This window comes from Typopeltis vanoorti, chromosome 3 (assembly GCF_054136105.1).
Source record: "Typopeltis vanoorti isolate ZY-2024b chromosome 3, IOZ_Tvanoo_1.0, whole genome shotgun sequence".
NCBI lineage: Eukaryota > Metazoa > Arthropoda > Arachnida > Uropygi > Thelyphonidae > Typopeltis > Typopeltis vanoorti.
Window position 1 is genome coordinate 120,731,845 of NC_143551.1, and position 18,987 is coordinate 120,750,831.

General features: G+C 33.1%; 1 protein-coding gene across 3 annotated transcripts in view; it reads right to left on the minus strand.

Annotated features, from left to right (window-relative positions):
* LOC150108520 (F-BAR domain only protein 2) overlaps positions 1–18,987 on the minus strand; it is a 521,764-nt gene that overhangs the window by 426,108 nt on the left and 76,669 nt on the right. For all 3 annotated transcript variants that reach the window (XM_090390828.1, XM_090390826.1, XM_090390825.1), the window contains exons 6-7: positions 8,909–8,989; positions 4,675–4,699 (exon numbers count right to left, since the gene is read on the minus strand). In XM_090390828.1, coding sequence (XP_090246954.1) covers positions 4,675–4,699; positions 8,909–8,989 — 106 coding nt within the window. The remainder of the gene's footprint in view (positions 1–4,674; positions 4,700–8,908; positions 8,990–18,987) is intronic.

Below are 18,987 nucleotides of genomic sequence, written 5' to 3' on the forward strand. Positions count from 1 at the left end.
TCCCACTGCTATACCAAATTGTTGTTTCATGAATTGTGACAAACCTCTTGTGCTTTGAAGATGCTGGATATAATACCAGCTAAAAAGTTAATAAATCTTATTTTCTTATCATTCTGTGCTGTGAATCATTACCGTTAAATAAACTAGCATCATCTGCATAAAGTAAACAGCTGCGATTAACACTTCCAAACTTATATCGGACCTAGTGCCACTTTCTTTTATAATGTAATCTATACATTATGAAATGATAAATAACAGTGGAGACAGTATGCACGCTTATCTCACGTCATTTTATATCAAACCATCTCCCTATACCTCCTACAATTCTAACTACAGATTTACAACTAAAATATAGATTATGTATTGCTCAATGATATGTCAATTTACAAAATATAATTGCAGTGCTTTTCACAGTTTTCTTTTGGCACCTTGTTACATGCCTTTTCCAAATCTGGAAAATTTAAATATAGATAATTATTATTTTCCCATGAATTCTCAACTGATTGTCTGATGCTGACAACCCTCCATTTGGCCTGAACCCACTTTTCCAAGTTTCCCCTTTAAATGATTTTTCTTAGCCTCTTATACTTCCATAAATCCTATATAAACATCCTTGCATGGGATATTCAACAGGAAAATTATTGAGGAATTTCCCTATTAAATTTTCTCTCTCTTTTTATAAATGAGCTATGAGAGCACTCCTCTAATTATCTGGACAACTTTCTGATCAAGCCTTATGAATTATGCAATGCAGCCACAGTAAAATTTTCATACCTCCATATTTTATTCCTCCAAATGAAATACTTCATAAACTGAAGAATGTGGGACTGGAATATAAATGTTGAATTGAGTAAATGGGTAGCCGGCAGGTATCAGAAAATGGTAATTAATTGGATGGGGGGGGGGATTAATCTGCCAGATTTAAAGTGACCAGTGGTGTAACAGAGATCATACCTTCAAGAATTGTTGTTCAATCTACACATTAATGATATTTGGAAGAACCCAAAAGGAGATGTTTAACTGCTTGCTGATGATCAAAAGCTAACGAGGACAATCCAGCAATTTTAAGTGCTACTGATATGCAAGTGCTACTTATAGAATAATTTGTATAAGCTGAAATCATGTGTGTGTCTACAGTTTACCTCTAAAAGCAGCATGACTTTAATGCTTTTTAAAACTTTCTCATATATTTTTCTTTGGATATTTATTTTTATCCTACTTAAAACTAAGTGATGATAACTTCCAATATCAAATCTCCTGTATGTGCTCTTGTATCCTGCACCAGTGGGAAGATATGACTATTGAAAATAACATACTCAAGACTTTTTTTTAATACTGCTGTGAAATTATTGGTCTCCACATAAAAATTGTCTTGTTGTGAAGATACTTCATGTGCAAACTTTGTCGGATTGCACTTTGAATCAAGAATTAAACAACATAATTTCTTGGCAAGTTTAATTTAATATATATGTTGAGTTGAAACATGGTGTTAGTGAAGACTATTTCATGTCCTGAACAGAAATGCATGCATTGGCATTTCCAATTATTATTAACTCTGCCTTTTTCTCCAGCTTTTCTCAAAATATTTCCATATGCCTAGAATTTATAGTATTTCCTATCCTGTTTTATATCTCTAACAAGGACCAGCTTTTCCATGTGTCAGTTGTTTTCTCAAATGATCCCAAAAAATTCCTCCACTTCTTCTGTGGGATCATACACAGAAACAAGTTTCATTGTTCGATTTCTGATTTTAAAATTTGATCATGTAACTTTACTTGAAAAGCATATTTCAAATGTATTTAAAACCGCCTTATTCAAAAAGTTAAGAAAAGTTGCATAATATATTGGGCATGACATTTTACATGAACAATAAAGCACTACATAAAAAAGAATGATCTGAATTATTGAAAAAAAAAAAAAAAAAAAGAATTAACGATTAACAGATTGTTGCAGGTATAACAAATCCTTGTGATATCTGTTATATCACTATGCAATCTTTCAAAGGTATAAGTGAATCAATAACATAATACTGCTGTATGAGTGAAATTTCCATTTATATGATACAGATTTTGGAAATTTTTTTATCACATGATGTCTCAGAGAAACAGTAAAGGGGTGGGTGGGTGGGTGTGTTTTAGTCTTACCAGTTCCTATTGCATGAAGTGAAATCTGGACAATAAAACAAAAAGACAATATTAATATTGTCTTTTTGTGTGTTCCCTACTGAGTGTTCCTGGCAAAATCTATGCAAATATACTTGAGAAACAGTTGAGAAGAATTGTGGAAGAAAAGCTTGGTGAAGAACAAGCTGGATTCAGGCCAAATAGAGGCTGTCAGGATCAGATCTTCACTTTACGACAAATAGTTGAGAAAGCATGGGAATATAACAAAGATCTCTATTTAAGTTTTGTCGATTTGGAAAAGGCATATGATAAGGTGCCAAGAGAGAAGCTATTCAATACGCTGCAGTTATATGGTGTCAATGGGGCATTATATCAAGCAATACTTAGTCTTTATTTGAGTTGTAAGTCAGCAGTTAGAATTGAAGGAAGTACAGGAAGATGGTTTAATGTTAAATCTGGTGTGAGACAAGGATGTACATTATCCCCTCTGTTATTCATTATCTATATGGATCACATTATGAAGGAAAGTGGTATTAAACATGATATCAAAATTGGAGCTGTTAATGTCAGCTCTTTGCTTTATGCAGATGATGTTATACTTCTAAATAAATCCGCTACAAGTCTGCAAGATTCTCTGACTAAATTGAATAGCTGTTGTAATAGATATGGTATGAAAGTCAGCAATAAAAAGACAAAGACAATGAAAATAGGCAGAATCATTGAAAATGTCAACTGTGTTGTGAATGGAGAACCTGTGGAACAAGTAAAACATTTCAGCTACTTTGGCACGATTTTTACTGAAGATGGTAAATTAAATATAGAAATAGACAACAGAATCAGCAAGGCTGGTATGGTGGGAAGTCAATTGAATAAATTCATATGGAATAAGAGAGAAATTAGTCGGAACACTAAATTAGCTGTATACAAGACAGTGTTCAAACCAGTTTTAACTTATGGATCTGAGAGCTGGGTCAGAAGTAAAACATCTGACCAAAGACTAGAGACCGCAGATATGAGAGTCCTGAGAAGGATTAGAGGCGTGAACAGATGGCATCAATGGCAATATCATATTAAAAACGAGGATATTAGGAAAGAACTTGATATTGTCTGCATCCAGGAATGCGTTAGCAGAGCTAATTTCAGGTGGTATGGTCACCTAAACAGAATGGGCGAGGAAAGATTAGCAAAACAAGTGTTCTCTGCCAGGTTGGCAGCAAAACGACCCAGAGGAAGCCCAAGATATAGGTGGATTGATACGGTAAAATGTGCCTTAGACGATAGAAATATAAGATCTGATAATGATAATACTGGCATCTTGACAAGTAACAGACTGATTTGGAGGAAAATTGTAGATAGGAAGTTAGTAATGATATAATTTTTTTCATGTAATACTATCATATTCTGTACACCCCTTGTGGGTACATGGCAGGAATTTGATGATGATGATGACAATATTAATAACATTAATAACAGCTGAAATTAAGTTTATGTGAAAAACTGCAAAGCATACTCTATTCAATCACAAAAAAAAAAAAAAAAAAAAAATGAAGAAATTATGGAAGAATTAAACCAGGAATCAGTAACAGAAAAAAAATTAAAAATATATAAACATAAATGGATGGAACATGTTGAAAGAATAAAAATAGAAAGAATACCAAAACAAGCATTAAATTACAACCACTAAAAGAAAGAAAACCAAGGTATTCTCTTAAGAGATTCAACGATGATTAAGGCTGGAAAAGGCACTCTAGGCCTAAATCCTTGACAAGCATGATGATGATGTATATATATTTTGAAGTTAATTAAATGACTAGAAACAAAGAGACAAAATTTATTTCACTCCTCTACCCAAGGTCCATTCCTTACTCAGTACGCCTAAACTAAAACATAAAATATCCCGGCATTTGCTGTATTTGGTGCAACTGCAACATGCCTTATTTTGGCCAGACTGAAAAATCCATGAGTTACACCTAGAAGAACATAAGAGAGACATTGCATATGCAAAACTAGAGCCTGCACTCTGTCTAATTACGTCCTCAATTATGCTGATACTAATGACAAAAACTAGAACTCAAAGAGTCATATGGAAGAAATCGGAAAATATCTTTCGATGCTATGATGAACTGGGAAGAAAATTGTGGAATCTAAAGAAATCATCCTCAACCCAGTACATTTCAACACTAACTTCTGTTATAATCTTTCAGACTGTTACTGTGCTGCAATTCAACTTTGGTGTTCATGAGATCATGAACGCATGAATGCACCCAACAATGAAGTGATACACGATGTATTGGAGTTTTAATATTCTCTTGCAATGTAATGCAATTGTTTGCATTATAATGCACCAATGAAGTCTTCTAAGAAGACTTCACTGGTCTTTAAGAAGACTATTTTTTAATATATAGTGTTTCTATTTTTGTCTCTCAGTTTCTAGTAATTTAATCTACTTCAAAAATATGTCTCTCAACTGAGTCAATCAATTATATCAAAGATAATATATATATATATATATATATACTTATTTGGTAAAAAAAAATTATCAAAAACTTACATGCTTTTTTACATTTTGTTTCAGCCTAAAGGAGAAAAAAGTTTAATAAACAACATATCTTTAAGAGGGAAACATACATGTTTGTTAGTTATAGATACATCTAAGAATAATGATTTTAATCAGCTACATATTATGTTCAAAAAAATAATTTTTCTGTATGACTTAAATGGCAAGAACAGTAGTCAAGTGTAGATAATTTGTAATCTTGCTAACATTAAGAAGGAATTCAATTTGGGTTCATTAGAAATAATACATGGAATGCATAGGGAAAAAAAATTATCAGCTATTCATTAGAGTGACAGATAATAATTTCCAACAACCAATAATCTGTCTTTCAGTTGCCATATCTCACACCAAAATTACTCAATTCAGTTTTAGTTAAAATAATTCCTATCAGAAAATGTAAAAACTCCATACACTAGTGCTCATGGTTAAAAAAGAATAAGCATGAATTTTAGTTTAGCTTTCAGTAAATATTTAGAATATCATATTATAAATTATAGGATTCATTTTTATAGTGCTCTCCAGTTTTTTTAATATTTAGCAGTTTATTTTATTAATTACTAATTAATATGAGTGTTTTAATGAACTGTTTGTGCACATTCCCTTGTTTAGTTCACAATTATTCATAATACTGATAAAGTGTGTAAGGTATAACATTATTCCTCAGAGATGAGGAGGTTGTGGAAAGGGTTCAGAGGAGAGTGACTAAGTTGGTGAGTGATGTAAAAAATGCTCCCCTACATTGATAGATTGAGAGCTTGTGGATTGCAGAGGTTGGTTGATAGGCGGAGAAAGGGGGATATGATAGAAACATTTAAATTACTAAAAGATTTTTATAAGATTGATGCAGGGGAAATTTTCAGCTATGTGATAGTGATGGAAGAACAAGAGGTCATCCCTGGAAATGGAAGAAAAGTGTGGTTAACAAGGGTGCGAGAACGAGGTTTTTCGCCTGGAGGGTGGTCAATGAGTGGAATTCGTTGCCTGTCTCAGTTGCGAGTTCTTCGTCGGTAAATGAATTCAAGAAGAGATATGATAGATTTGTTTTGCTGGTTTGGATCTCCCACGATGAGTCTACTGACTCCATGGAGATACCCGTAATAATAATAATAATCTTCAAAGTAATTATTTGAGATAACTTTTCTTCAGTTTTTGTCATCTTCATCATCTCTTTATATTAACGTTTATATATCTTTATATTAATGTTTTATCTATTTCTAAGCTTTTTGCTATAGCCTTCAACATTTTTAAACCTGTGACAAATATCAAATATTCTATTTTTTTTTTTTTTTTGCCAGTCTTATCCTTGCTTTCAGCTACTTTCATATATAGCTTTTTTACATTCTCTCTGAGCATATCTGTTTATTTCTTATGATACTCCTATGCCAGTACTGCTTCTACCTTCTTGTATTCACCATCTGAATTTTTTTATCCTACAAAAAAAAATCACCACATACTTCTATAGTTGAATCTATCTACATCTTAAGATTTTGCCATCTCCAAAGTTCAGTTCTTGTTTACAAATACTTTCATTTTTCCCCCAATAATATATTTTTATATCTGAGTACAGTTCACTTCTGAAAGCTAAACTTTTATTATACTTTTATGTGTCAATACTCATATACAGGGTGTTCGGGATAAATTTGACATATTTATAATTAATTATATTTTTCCGTAAGTTACATGTATTAACACACACTTCTCTTCATTTAAAAGTTTGGACCCTTCTTCATTCATATACAAGATGTCAGAAAGGATGGATAGCTGGAACCCACCTGAATCATGGAAGAGAATAACTTGTATCATGATGATTCGTGCCCGCCATCAAAATAAGGATATTACGACTGCTGCCCAATGCTCCCTGAATACAGTAAAAACAATCAGGCATGAACTAGAGACTTGCAATGGTGACTACGAGGATGTAGCAAGAAGAAAGATCCATCCCTAGCAGACGATCTGATTGCATTCGTACAGCAGAATTCCTCGCAAATCTGCAGGAACAGGTGTTGAAGAACCCTGGCATTGGAATTCGGGCTTTGTTCTTGGAGTTGCTAACTGTAGTCAAGCCCTGGATAACAAGGGTAGCCAATGGTAGGCCGTATGTATGGCAGCAGGATTCGGCCCCTTGCCACACCTCTGGGAAAAGTCAAAAATGGTTGTCTGAAAATTTCTACGACTTCACCAGTCCAAATGTTTGGCCTCCAAACTCCCCAGACCTTAACCCCATGGATTATTTTGTATGGGGCGCAGTTGAAAAAGACACCAATCGCACTTCCAGTAATACAAAAGCCCAGTTAATGGATAAAATTAAAACAGTTTTTGCGGCCCTTCCCAGGGAGACTGTAGCATCAGCTTGTTCGAGGTTCCGAAGCAGAATTGAAGCTGTGATCGATGCTAATGGTGGTTATTTTGAGTAAATCTTGTTGATAGTATTGTAATTAACTCTGCCTGTAATGTTTTTTTGTCAATTCATTAAATTTAATAGATACAAAGAAGATTTTCTTTTTCCTTACGAAACTGTCAAATTTATCCCGAACAACCTGTACAAGGCTCAAGAAATTATGTAAAATTCTACTCATCCCCCAAAAAATATACTCTCCAAAGACGCCTCCATTTTTAATGCTAGGTTCCTAATAAGCAGTTCCACAGTCAGGATCAGCATCAAACAAAATTTCTTTAGCATGCTCAATGCGACTGAAGACTAACCCAAGATCTTTTGCAGTTAGCTTCCAAGTCATAACATTCTCTTCTTGTTCGCACTCCTTAACTTCTCCTCCTTCATATGCTCCTATTTTTCTAGTTGAAGGAGATCATTCTCGCTTAACTGAATGGGAATCGGGCAAGTTTCTCACATCTTCATTATCCAGTTCATTAAATCCAAACTCTTCTTCAATTGTGCTAATTTCTTCAATAACGTTAGATTTTGGAATTTTTTGCACGATAAACTAACATAGTTGAGTTTATCATGAGTTTATAGTTGAGGCTTGAGTTTAAAGCCTACGCATTGCCTCCTAATAAAAGCGTAAAAATAAAAATAAAAGACAATCTTTAGATACTTTGTATCCTGGTTGAGATGATTCAGTTTTAGGTAGGAAAGTTTTTGTTGGTATATGCTTCCAAAAGAGACCAGTTTTGTCGACATTTAATATTTGCTGATCATCATAATCACCCTCCTGAATTATCCTTTGCAATTCTTCAGGATACCTGGCTGCAGAATCTTTATCAGCACTAGCAGATTTCCCAGTTATTTTTACATTATGCAGTCCAGCTCAATTTTTAAAATGGTAACTATCCTAACCTTGCAGTAAAGTTTTCACATTCCTCTTGAAATTTGGTCTCTTTCAATGAGGTAAAAATATGAGAGCTTTTGCCTGAATATTACCTGTACTAAGAGGTATTCTTTTTTGATTATAATCCTCAATCCAGAGTGATAGAAGACGCTCCATCTTGATTATTAAATGGCTCGGGCAATCTGCATGCTTAAAGAACCAGTAGCAATTTTCCTTGTTCTTTGTATTCGTTGCTGTTATTTAATATAGTACAAACTGTAGACTCGCTGTATCCCAGGTTTCACACAGTCATTGTATTTATTACTAGAACCACTTTCATGTCTCTTAATGACTTCCAGCTTTTCTGCTCGCTGCAGACTGGCGAAAAAAAATTGTGTAATGTAAAATTTCACATAATGTAAAAAAATCATGCTAACTGATTAATCATTTGCTTAAAGAGGGAAAGAGTATAATTTCACTCGATTGCACATATCGAATTCACGTTAAGCAAAGTTTTCCTGATACATGTACAGCTTGAATTCAGTTTCAAAGCATGTCATGACATTAATTCAAACTTTTAACATATCTTACCCACAATGCTTGCAAGTGGGTATTAGCAGCTGCACTGTTGTGCTAAGAATCTGCACAACAGTACTAACTGACATGATCTACAAACAAGTGAAATTTGAAATGGCCATCACATGACCTTAGACTCTCATATTACATAGTACTAAGACAGAAACTGCAATGTTAGGTAAAATGATACATGCTGCTTATCAATTTTACCAATTGGAAATGAACAAAAAATAATTTTTCCTCTGTTATTAAAGAATTATAAGAATTTATATCATTGGTGAAATCTAATCAATGTTAAAGAATAAGAATTTTTTCTTCAAAGCACTTAAATGGAAGAAAGGATTTCTCTATAACAACTTCTCATAAAATGAAACAAACATATTTACCTTTTCCAGCTCCTTTAAAGATGAATTCTCTCTCTTTAGTTTTTCACACTCCACAGATCTTGCATTATATAATTCTTTTGCCTACAGGTGTGTAATTTTCAGCTATTAATTAAGCACATAAAATGTGACTAAATTTTTCCATATAACACAGATGTGATTTCTATCAATTAAAATAACTTATGACTTATGTATATGAAAACTGTGCAACTGTGTACATATGGAGGTGCATTATACATACAATTATTCAGTATTTTCACCATGTCAAGTGCTTCATGAAGACAAATAGTTACTTCTGCTTCTGCAACATACAAGCAACTAAGATACGTAGGTACAGCTTGAATGCAGTTTCAAAGCATGTCATGACATTAATTCAAACTTTTAACATTTCTTACCTACAAGCTTGAAAGGGTATTAGCAGCTTAGAATTAGCACAGAAGTACTAACTGACATACTCTACAAACAAGTAAAATTTGAAATGGCCTTCACATGACATTAGACTCTCATATTACATAGTATTAAGACAGAAACTGCAATTCTAAGTAAATTTTAGGCATTTTCTTTAGTCTAAAATAGATGTGTTCACCATCTACTTCTAAGCAGAATAAAATCAATGCCCCACTTAAATACACACACACACACACACACATACAAGTAGTTTTAAATTTAAAAATTTTAAAAAGTTTCTGGCACCTTCTTGATGAATTATAGTTTAGGACATGTTGAGGGGGATAAACTAATTATAAACTAAGCAACCTCTATCAGCAAAGTACTTGAGTGAGTGTGAAAAACTACAGCATTAAGCCTACTTTGTTCATCGGTCACATCCCAGAGAGATGATAGCTGAATGATGATTGATTTGATATCAATCATCATTCAGATTCAGATGAGAATGATGATTGATTTGATATCAGCTCATCTATCCTGATTATCCAAGGTGTAGTAACTACTACTCTAATGAAAACTGAAGCCAATGCAGCATTAGTGACAGAAGAATTTCAATGCCTGGGTGTGACACCAACTCTGCCTGAAGGATTGGAAGTCAAAAAGCTATATTTCAGCTATACAGGAATGTCCTAACATGCAATATGACTAATGCTGTTGTAAGGAGCATCATGGAGAAGCCCAGCTTCTTCTTTTTTTTTTTTTCCTGTTTCAAAGAGGTTTTAAGATAGAAAGAAATGCTACTGAATAGTATAGGAGACTAAATCTATAAGACGATTTCTTTAAAAGAATTCAGATCAGTTAGTGAATCATCTTACTAACACCATCTAGATGCTGCTAGATGATTTCAATTTCCTGTAGGGAATCCAAATAGTAGATTGTGCAGAGAGAGAGCATCTATCAGGCCTGTGATCTTACAAAAAATGAATGCATTTTTCCTTAGACATATATATTGTTTATGAAAGGTAAAAAGCTTATTCCATGTACTTCCTCAACTTCTGGTTTATCTGAACAAAAAATGAAAAGACGAACAAGGAACAATATCTCATGTGCATAAAAAACATTTTTAAAAATGAAGGATTATGAAGAATGACAATAGCATCCTTCAGAATCTTTTCTTAATATATTCATGGCAGGCAATATCCCACATTTAGTTGAAATATTTTACTTGTTCTAAATGTTCTCTAAATATTAAGAATGCAAATGAAGTTTTCTATGCTCCTGCCTATTTTCATAGTTTTGGTCTTTTTATTGCTGATTTTCATGCCAAATTTGTTACAGCTCTTATTCTATTTAGTTAGTGAATCCTGGAGACTTGCACTAGATATGTTTAGGAGTACAACATCTGCATAAAGCAAAGAGCTAAGTCTGACATCTCCAATTCTAATATCAGGCTTGATGCCACTTTCTTTCATAATGTGATCTATGAAAGAAATTTATTTAAATCTTATTTAAATAACAAAATGCAATTTATCAGCTATGGAACATTCAATAGCACAACAAAAATAATAAAATACAGTCCCACAGGGTTCAGTGTTAAGACCTATCCTATTTTTCATATTTGTAAATGACCTGTGCAAGTACAAACTTTTTGGCAAAATGATATCATTAGACAAGATGACAAGGCATTAATATATACTGAAATGACCCATGAGGATTTAGAAAAGCAGATTAACCATGATATGTTGAAACTAAGTGGTTTAGCAATAATGACCTCAAAATTAATACCAATAAAACTAAATATACATATATTTCACCTTAGAAGATAAATGAAATCAATTTATACAATTATAAAATGGCATGAAACGAATTGTACTAGTATTCAAAATTGTAACTATAGCTTAGTCAAAAAATAAATAAGGAAAGTATTTGGGCTTCCATTCTATCAGGTTGTACCATCATTTTATATTTTGGTTTAAGCCAATAAGAATACAATTTGTTCGGCTAAATCCCAAATTGCCAGTCCCTCATTCATTCAGTATCCAGGTAGATACCTAACAGGATGCAACACGAGGTAAGGATTGGACATTAGGTCAGAAGCCCTGGTCAGTTCTCTGCATTCCTTTAAAGGTTATGTGGAGGTCTCCTCTCAGTTATACAGCTTACCCTAAAGCACCACCCCTTTGGGCTTCCATATCAACAACAATCTGAAATGGAACTCTCGTATCTCATTTTTCACAAACAAGTTGAGGTATGTAATTAAACAGAGTACATTTAAAAAATTGTCAACGCAGCATTTTCAAGATGTTTATACTATTCATGGATAAATTCTTTGTTGCAATATGGTAACACCTGTTGGAGTGAAGATTATTTTTCAACAATCTACTTCCTTTGATACAAATATAATCAGAACCATAGCTATATTACTGATTTCTTCACATACTGAACAAGTAACCTGTTTGCCATTACAGAAAGTATAGATAATTTTATATTATATATAAGAAATAACTGTAAATTTCTCTGTATATAATGTAGATCAGGCTGAAACCTGCTGGTAGTTCCAAAGGCAAACAAAGAAATTTTTCACAAATATTTTGAATGCTTTTAGACAAAAAAGTTCAGACTTTTAGACATGAGGCTACCTCATGGGGCTAAATAATGTTGACTTATTTTAAGCATATATTGTATTATACAAAATTATTATATATCACTCTACTTGATATTGCCTGTCATTCAAGAAATTAGCCTCGTATTTAGTGTTGAATACTATAGCTACACCTTTTCCCTGATTGTTAGCATCCAGGAATGTGTTAGCAGAGCTAATCTCAGGTGGTATGGTCACTTAAACAGAATGTCAGAAGAAAGATTAGCAAAACAAGTGTTTTGCTAATCATATTAAGAAAAAACCCAGAGGAAGACCAAAATAAACATACATAAACATTGGTGGATTGATATAAAAATGCCTTAGAAGACAGAAATATAAGATCTGATAATGTTGGAATCTTGACAGGTAACAGATTGATTTGGAGGAAAATTGTAGATAGGAAGTTAGTAATGATGAAGTTTTTCATGTAGTACTATTGTATCCTTACACCCCTTGAGGGTGCATGTCAGGAATTTTATGATGTTATATATCAGTTATATGCTGTATGTTACATTTACCCTCATGGATATGGTCATTTAATTTTGCAGTAATTGTATCATCTATACCTGTATTTTTAAAGTAACTAGTATGGCTATGGCTCTTGGTTACATACATTGTACAGTACAGTTCTTTTTAGTCTATTTCAATTTTCTGATCTTTATTCCTAACTCTTTTTTTTAACCTATCAATCTCTATATTACCACTTGAACAGTAATATATAATATATTATATAATATATAAGATTATTATATATTATATAAGATATAATATTATTTTTACTACCTGCTATTATCACTTGTATTGTTCTAAATACTTGTTGATCACTATTGCATTATATTTTCATTTGTACCGCTTCTTCTGTGTTAATAAATTTTCAATTTCAAAATAAGTAGCTAAACAAAAGTCATGGGAAGAATGGTAAAAGCAGAAAATAAATATCAGGAGGGAAAGGAAAGCATTCTAAACACTATCAAAAACCTTAGAAATGAAGGAAACCTTAGTATGTGAAAGGAATGATTCCGTTCGCTTTAAATGCTTGTTAAGCTAAACAAACAGTGACAGAATAGCAGTACAAAATATTCAAGAGGAATACAAAAGAGGATATATGTTAATACTTGAGGTAGAATAAGCTATCAAAAACATGAAATGTGGAAAGGCAGCCAAAGAAAGTACATGATACTTGACCAGAAATGCTCAGATATGGGGATAAAAATTACAGTGACTATAATTCAGAGGACCTGGTCAGAAGGTTAAATTCCAAATGATTGGAATAAATCTCTCAATACTATTCATCTATAAAAAAGGAAATGAAGTTATGTGTGAGAATTACAGAGGAATTTCTCTACTAAGATATATGTAAGCATACTTGAGAAGAGGCCAAGAAAAATTGTGGAAGAGAAACTTGGAGAAGAGTAAGCAGGGTTCATGCCAAATGGAGGTTTCAAGGTTAGATTTTCTTTACAACAAATAGTTGAGAAATCACAGAAACATAAAATCTGTGCTTAAGTTTTGCAATGTGGAAACAGCATATGACAAAGCACCAAAGAGAAAAGCTTTTCAAAACTAAATTATATGGTTAAATGGAACATTATACAGAGCAATACACAGTCTATATTTAATATTTAAGTCAGCAGTTAGAAGTGAAAGAAATACTGGAGCATGGTTCAATAAAATCAGGTGCAAGACAAGGATATACCACTAAGGAAGAAGTGGAGACTTTTTCGACGCATTAGAGAAGGCAGCTGACAACAAAAAAAAAAGAGGAAAATTTGGTCCTTGTGTTGGAGATCTAAACAGCAGAGTATGAAAAGAATTACCAGACATAAAAATGTTTTGGAAAAATTTGGAGAAAAGAGCAAAGCTAATAATGATAATTTCCTGCTAGATTTCTGCTCAGAACATGCTATGTCAGGCCCAGTTATTACTAACACCATGTTCCAACATAAAAATGTGCACAAATTCACTTGGAAGAAGATGCAAGGAATAAGAAAAGTCTCATCGACTTTGTTATTGTTGACAGTGATGTTTTCCAACTGGTTCAGAACACAAGAGCATACAGAGGATTTGAAATAGGAAGTGATCACCATTTAGTGTTGAGCAGGATAAAATTGAACTTCATTTGGAAAAGAAGGGTGCAAAAGAAAGTTTTGATGATGATAGCTTTTCAAATCAAAGTTGAACAGCTATCAGATGTCAACTGTAAACTCAAATACATAAACATTATTCAAGAAAAACTAAAAGAATTTGAAAACAAGAACAAAACCTTGGAGATACATGGCAAACACTAAAGAAAACTTTCACTGATTCAGCCTAATAAAGCCTTTAACTTCTTGGTGGACTCAAGAAGTTAAAGAGGCAGTCAAGAAAAAGAAGAAAGAAAGCATAGAAAAGTTTCTAGCAAGTAAGTCAGCCTGTGCTCTTAGGGAATACAGAGAAAAATGTAAGAGAGCAAAGCAATGAGTAAAATTAGCTGAACAAAAGTCATTGGGAAAACTTTGGTAAGAACATAGAAAATACATATTGGGAAGGTAATAAAACATTCTGGAAGCTATTGAAAAATCTCAGAAATAAAAGAAACAATACTATAAGAGGAATTAGAGATGATAGAGGAGACATAAAACTACAGATAATGATATTCTTGATATATGGAGTAATTACTTCTAAGATTGTTAAATGAAACAAGCATTAACTGCATGGTGGTAGTTAACACTCAACAGGAATGCCATTTGGAATATATTCCTGTACTTGAAGTAGAAAAAGCTATTGTAAACTTGAAATGTGGAAAGGCAGCTAGAGTAGATGATATTCAACCAAAAATGCTAAAATATGGATGGAGGTATAAAAGTTTTACATAGCTAACTTGCATTAATTTAGAAGGCCTGGTTAGAGGATCGAATTCCAGATGATTGGAGTAGTGTATTCAAAGTATCCATCTATAAAAAGGATAATAAAACTGAATGTAAGAATTACAGAGGAATTTCTCTATTGAGTGCTCCTGGTAAGATTTATGAAAGCATTCTTGAGAAATGGCAAAGAAATATTGTGGAGGAGAAATTTAGAGAAGAACAAGCTGGGTTCAGTCCAAACAGATGTTGTCAAGATCAGATTTTCACTTTTAAACAAACAGTTGAGAAATCTTGGGAATATAACAAGAATCTGAATTTCAATTATGTAAATCTGGAAAATGCATATGACAAGGTGCTAAGAAAAAAGCTCTTCAAAATGCTACAGTTATATTGTGTAAATGGAACATTATATTAAGCAATACATAGTCTCTATTTAAGCTGTATATCAGCCGTTAGAATTGAAGAGGGTAGAGAGAGAGAGAGAGAGAGAGAGCGAGAGAGATGGTTTGATGTTAAGACAGGTGTGCAAACAAGAGAGTACATTATCTCCACTGTTATTCATCATCTATATGGATGACATGATGAATGGAAGCAATATTAAACCTGATATCAAAATTTGAGATGTTAATCTCAGTTCTTTACTTTATGCAGATGATGTTATACTCCTAAATAACTCCATGACAAGTCTGCAGGATTCCCTGATCAAATTGAATAACTGCTGTAATAAATTTAGTATGAAAATCAGCTTTAAAAAGACAAACACAATGGAAATAGGCAGAAACAGTGAAAATGTCAACTGCATCCTGAATGCAGTTGACATTTTCTTAAATTTTTTAACTTAGAATTTCTTAGAATAACTTAGAATTTCTTAAATGTTTAACTTAGAACAAGTTAAACATTTAAGATATTTAGGCACAATTTTTAGTGAAGACGGTAAATTAAATATGGAAATAGACAGCAGAATTAGCAAAACTGGTTTGGTAGGAAGTCAACTGAATAACTTTATATGGAATAAGGAGAAAGATAAGTCAAAACACTATAATAGCTGTATCCAAGACAGTGTTCAAACCAATTGTAACTTATGGATCTGAGAGCTGGGTTAGAAATAAAACTATCTGAGAAAGATTAGGGGACCGAACAGATAGCATCAATGGCAGTGTCACATTAAAAACAAGGATATTAGTAAAAAAAACTTGATATGGTTGGCATTCGGGAATGTGTTAGCAGAGCTAATCTCAGGTGGTATGTCCACTTAAACAGAACAGGAGAGGAAAGATTAGCTAAGCAAGTTTTTTGCCAGGATGACAGGAAAAAGGCCCAGAGGAAGACCAAGATGTAGGTGGATTGATACAGTAAAAAGTACCTCAGAAGATGGAAATATAAAATTTTATAATATTGGAATGATGACAGATAACAGGCTAATCTGGAGAAAAATTGTTGATAGGAAGTTAGTAGTGATGTAACTTTTAATGTAGTATTATCATAAGATCCTGTACAGCCCCTGAGGATATATGTCAGGAATTTGATGATGATGACAAACGAACTATGGGGAGGAGGGGGTTATACTGAATTGTTTAGGTTCCATAATAGGGTATTTTAACATAGTATGGTTCAGTATGTTAATGTGAAATCTTGCTTTGGGACAAAAAAAGTAGCAATAATTTTTTTACTTTTAACTGACAAGATGTATGACTTTTAAAATACAGCATTTTTTTTTTTTTTTAATATATCTCCATTCTACATTATAAGAGGTTGCAGAACCTATATCATACTGGTGCCATGTGCAGGCAAGTGTTATGGGAAAGTAACCAAGATATTTTCGGTGGAAAGTTTTAGCTGTTCATGAATGTTCAATGCTACTCACATTTTAAAAGACCTAATGGAAAATGGAGGAATACAGAATGCCAGTCTATGTACTTTCAGTCCATGAAAGCAGTGTTTCCCCAAAGTGTGGTACCCCTGAGGGTACATGAAGGTCTTTAGGAGTATGAGGTACATTTTAATTTCGATCACTTTTATATTTTCGTTTCCATATTGTCACAGATAAGTGCAGGTCTATTCTATAACTACAAAAATATAAAGGAAGTTTTAAACCAAATGTGTCTCTTTGCTTGTATCGACCGATGTCCTTTAGGGCCATGTCTAGTTAACAACATGGTTGCAGTCCCAGCCATATGGTTCCAACTGTTTGCATTAAACTTTTAAATGTTTAAACTTAAAAGTTTAAATTCAAATAGTTCGAACCATGTGGCTAGAATGCTTTACTAATTTCATAATTATTCACATCTTAAACTGTAATGGTCCTCAGTTTGTCACCCATGCTTTAATCATCATAACCCGTTTAATCACATTTCTGATTTCTTCCCCAACAGAAACAATTTCATTCGTATCATTCAACTTTTTTTTTTATTTGTAATTTATTATAACAGAGATGTTAATAAATACCTTCAGAACTTTCTCTAAATTGCCTCTGCCTAAAAAGGGAGTTATGCCAGTATTACTACTAAAATTTTAAAAGGGGTACATGGATACTGAAAGTTTGAGAAAACACTGCTGTAAAGAATACAAAAGACTGAAATCAACTATTTGAGGCAGCAGATGATGTGAGTCAGTATGAGAGGAATCACCAAGAATTATTAGTCAAACCACTCTCCCCAACAGCACAAAAAAAAAAAAAATAGGATGGTCTTGGAATACTCTCCCAAACATAAGTGTTCTAAAGTTGAATACATCTGAGATTTGTACAGGTAGTACAGCTATAGTGACCATCTCATCGTCGTCTGGTAGCATCCTCTAACAAGAGGGTTACAGCAGATGAGCAGCTCTTCTCCATTTCTCTCTGACAGAGAGAAATGGAGTGAACATCTACTCAGACCAAAAAAGATTTGTTATCGAAGAATGTTTGCTACAGTTAATTAAGAGAAAAAAGATTGATCATCCTGCTCCCCTTCTCACACGCATATACATACACACTCCATTCTATGAAAGAAAGGAAATAGCAAAAGAAAACAAAACAAAAATGGCAAGAAACTGTACATTGAAAACAGAACATAAAGGATTGGGAAGAACCGAACAAAGAACAGAAAACATGTTTAAAGAATAATTGTAAACATAAGAATAAGTTAGAACAATATGAAATTATAAAAATTAAAATACAGAATTAATGTTTTAATTTTGAAATGTTACATTAGCTTAATGTCACCTTATATTTTCATAATGAACTAAATATGGGCAGGTTATACCATTAAAATCAAGACTTTTGATAAAACATTTTAAATGACATGTCCAAAAATTCTAAATCACAATATTTTCACTTTATGAATAAAGAATTTTCTCACGAGAAGAAAGGTGACAAATTTATATAGTTGCTAAAAGAACATCCCCAAACAGCATGTGACAAATGGAAATCAAGGTCTGAGAGTGCCGTACCAATTACAGTTTCAGGAGTTTCAATTAACAATGCAAACGTTCTGTTGCTGGTTGGTGCTGCATTGACACATAAGTGGCTAAATCTCTAGTGGTCACACTCAGGAAAGGTTGCATGTCCAATTACAGTCAAGAAAAAATAAATGATGCAATATCAGTATACATCCCTAAAAAAAAAAAAAAGATTGGTGTGAAATGGATGTGAATCTTATTAAGCAAGAACCTCTCAAGAAAAGCAATGATATAGAAAGATACTATGCATATATGAGTGCATCAGTTAAGAAAATTATAAAGCTCAGGTCAGAAAAGTTATAAGCAATGTGAGGAAAGCAGCCTGAATATGAAAAGAAACTTGCCTTGTATGTCAAGGACAAGTAGAAGAAATGACTGTGAAAGAACAATCCTAATGAGTGTGGATAGTGTGCAGTGGTAGATGCAGAAGAGATTGTTCAAGCCTAGGAGCACCCACTTTTCTATAGTACATGCTATGGGAGTTCAAATGCTAAAATTATACTGAATGATGCAACTCAGATATATGGAGGTACCAAAGCTTTGCATAAACTAATTTAGAATTCGCTGATGGGATATAACTATAGATGCTAAGGGAGTGTTTAGTAAAATTGGCTGTGCCCTTCACCTGGCTGTATATCTCAGGAAAGGAAAGATTCTCCAAAAGTGAAAAGAATGTATAATTCCATTGCACAAACATGGTGCAAAGTATCTAACTAATTGACCTACATGTATTATCTCCAGAGTGGTAGTAAAGTACTGGAAAAGTTGGT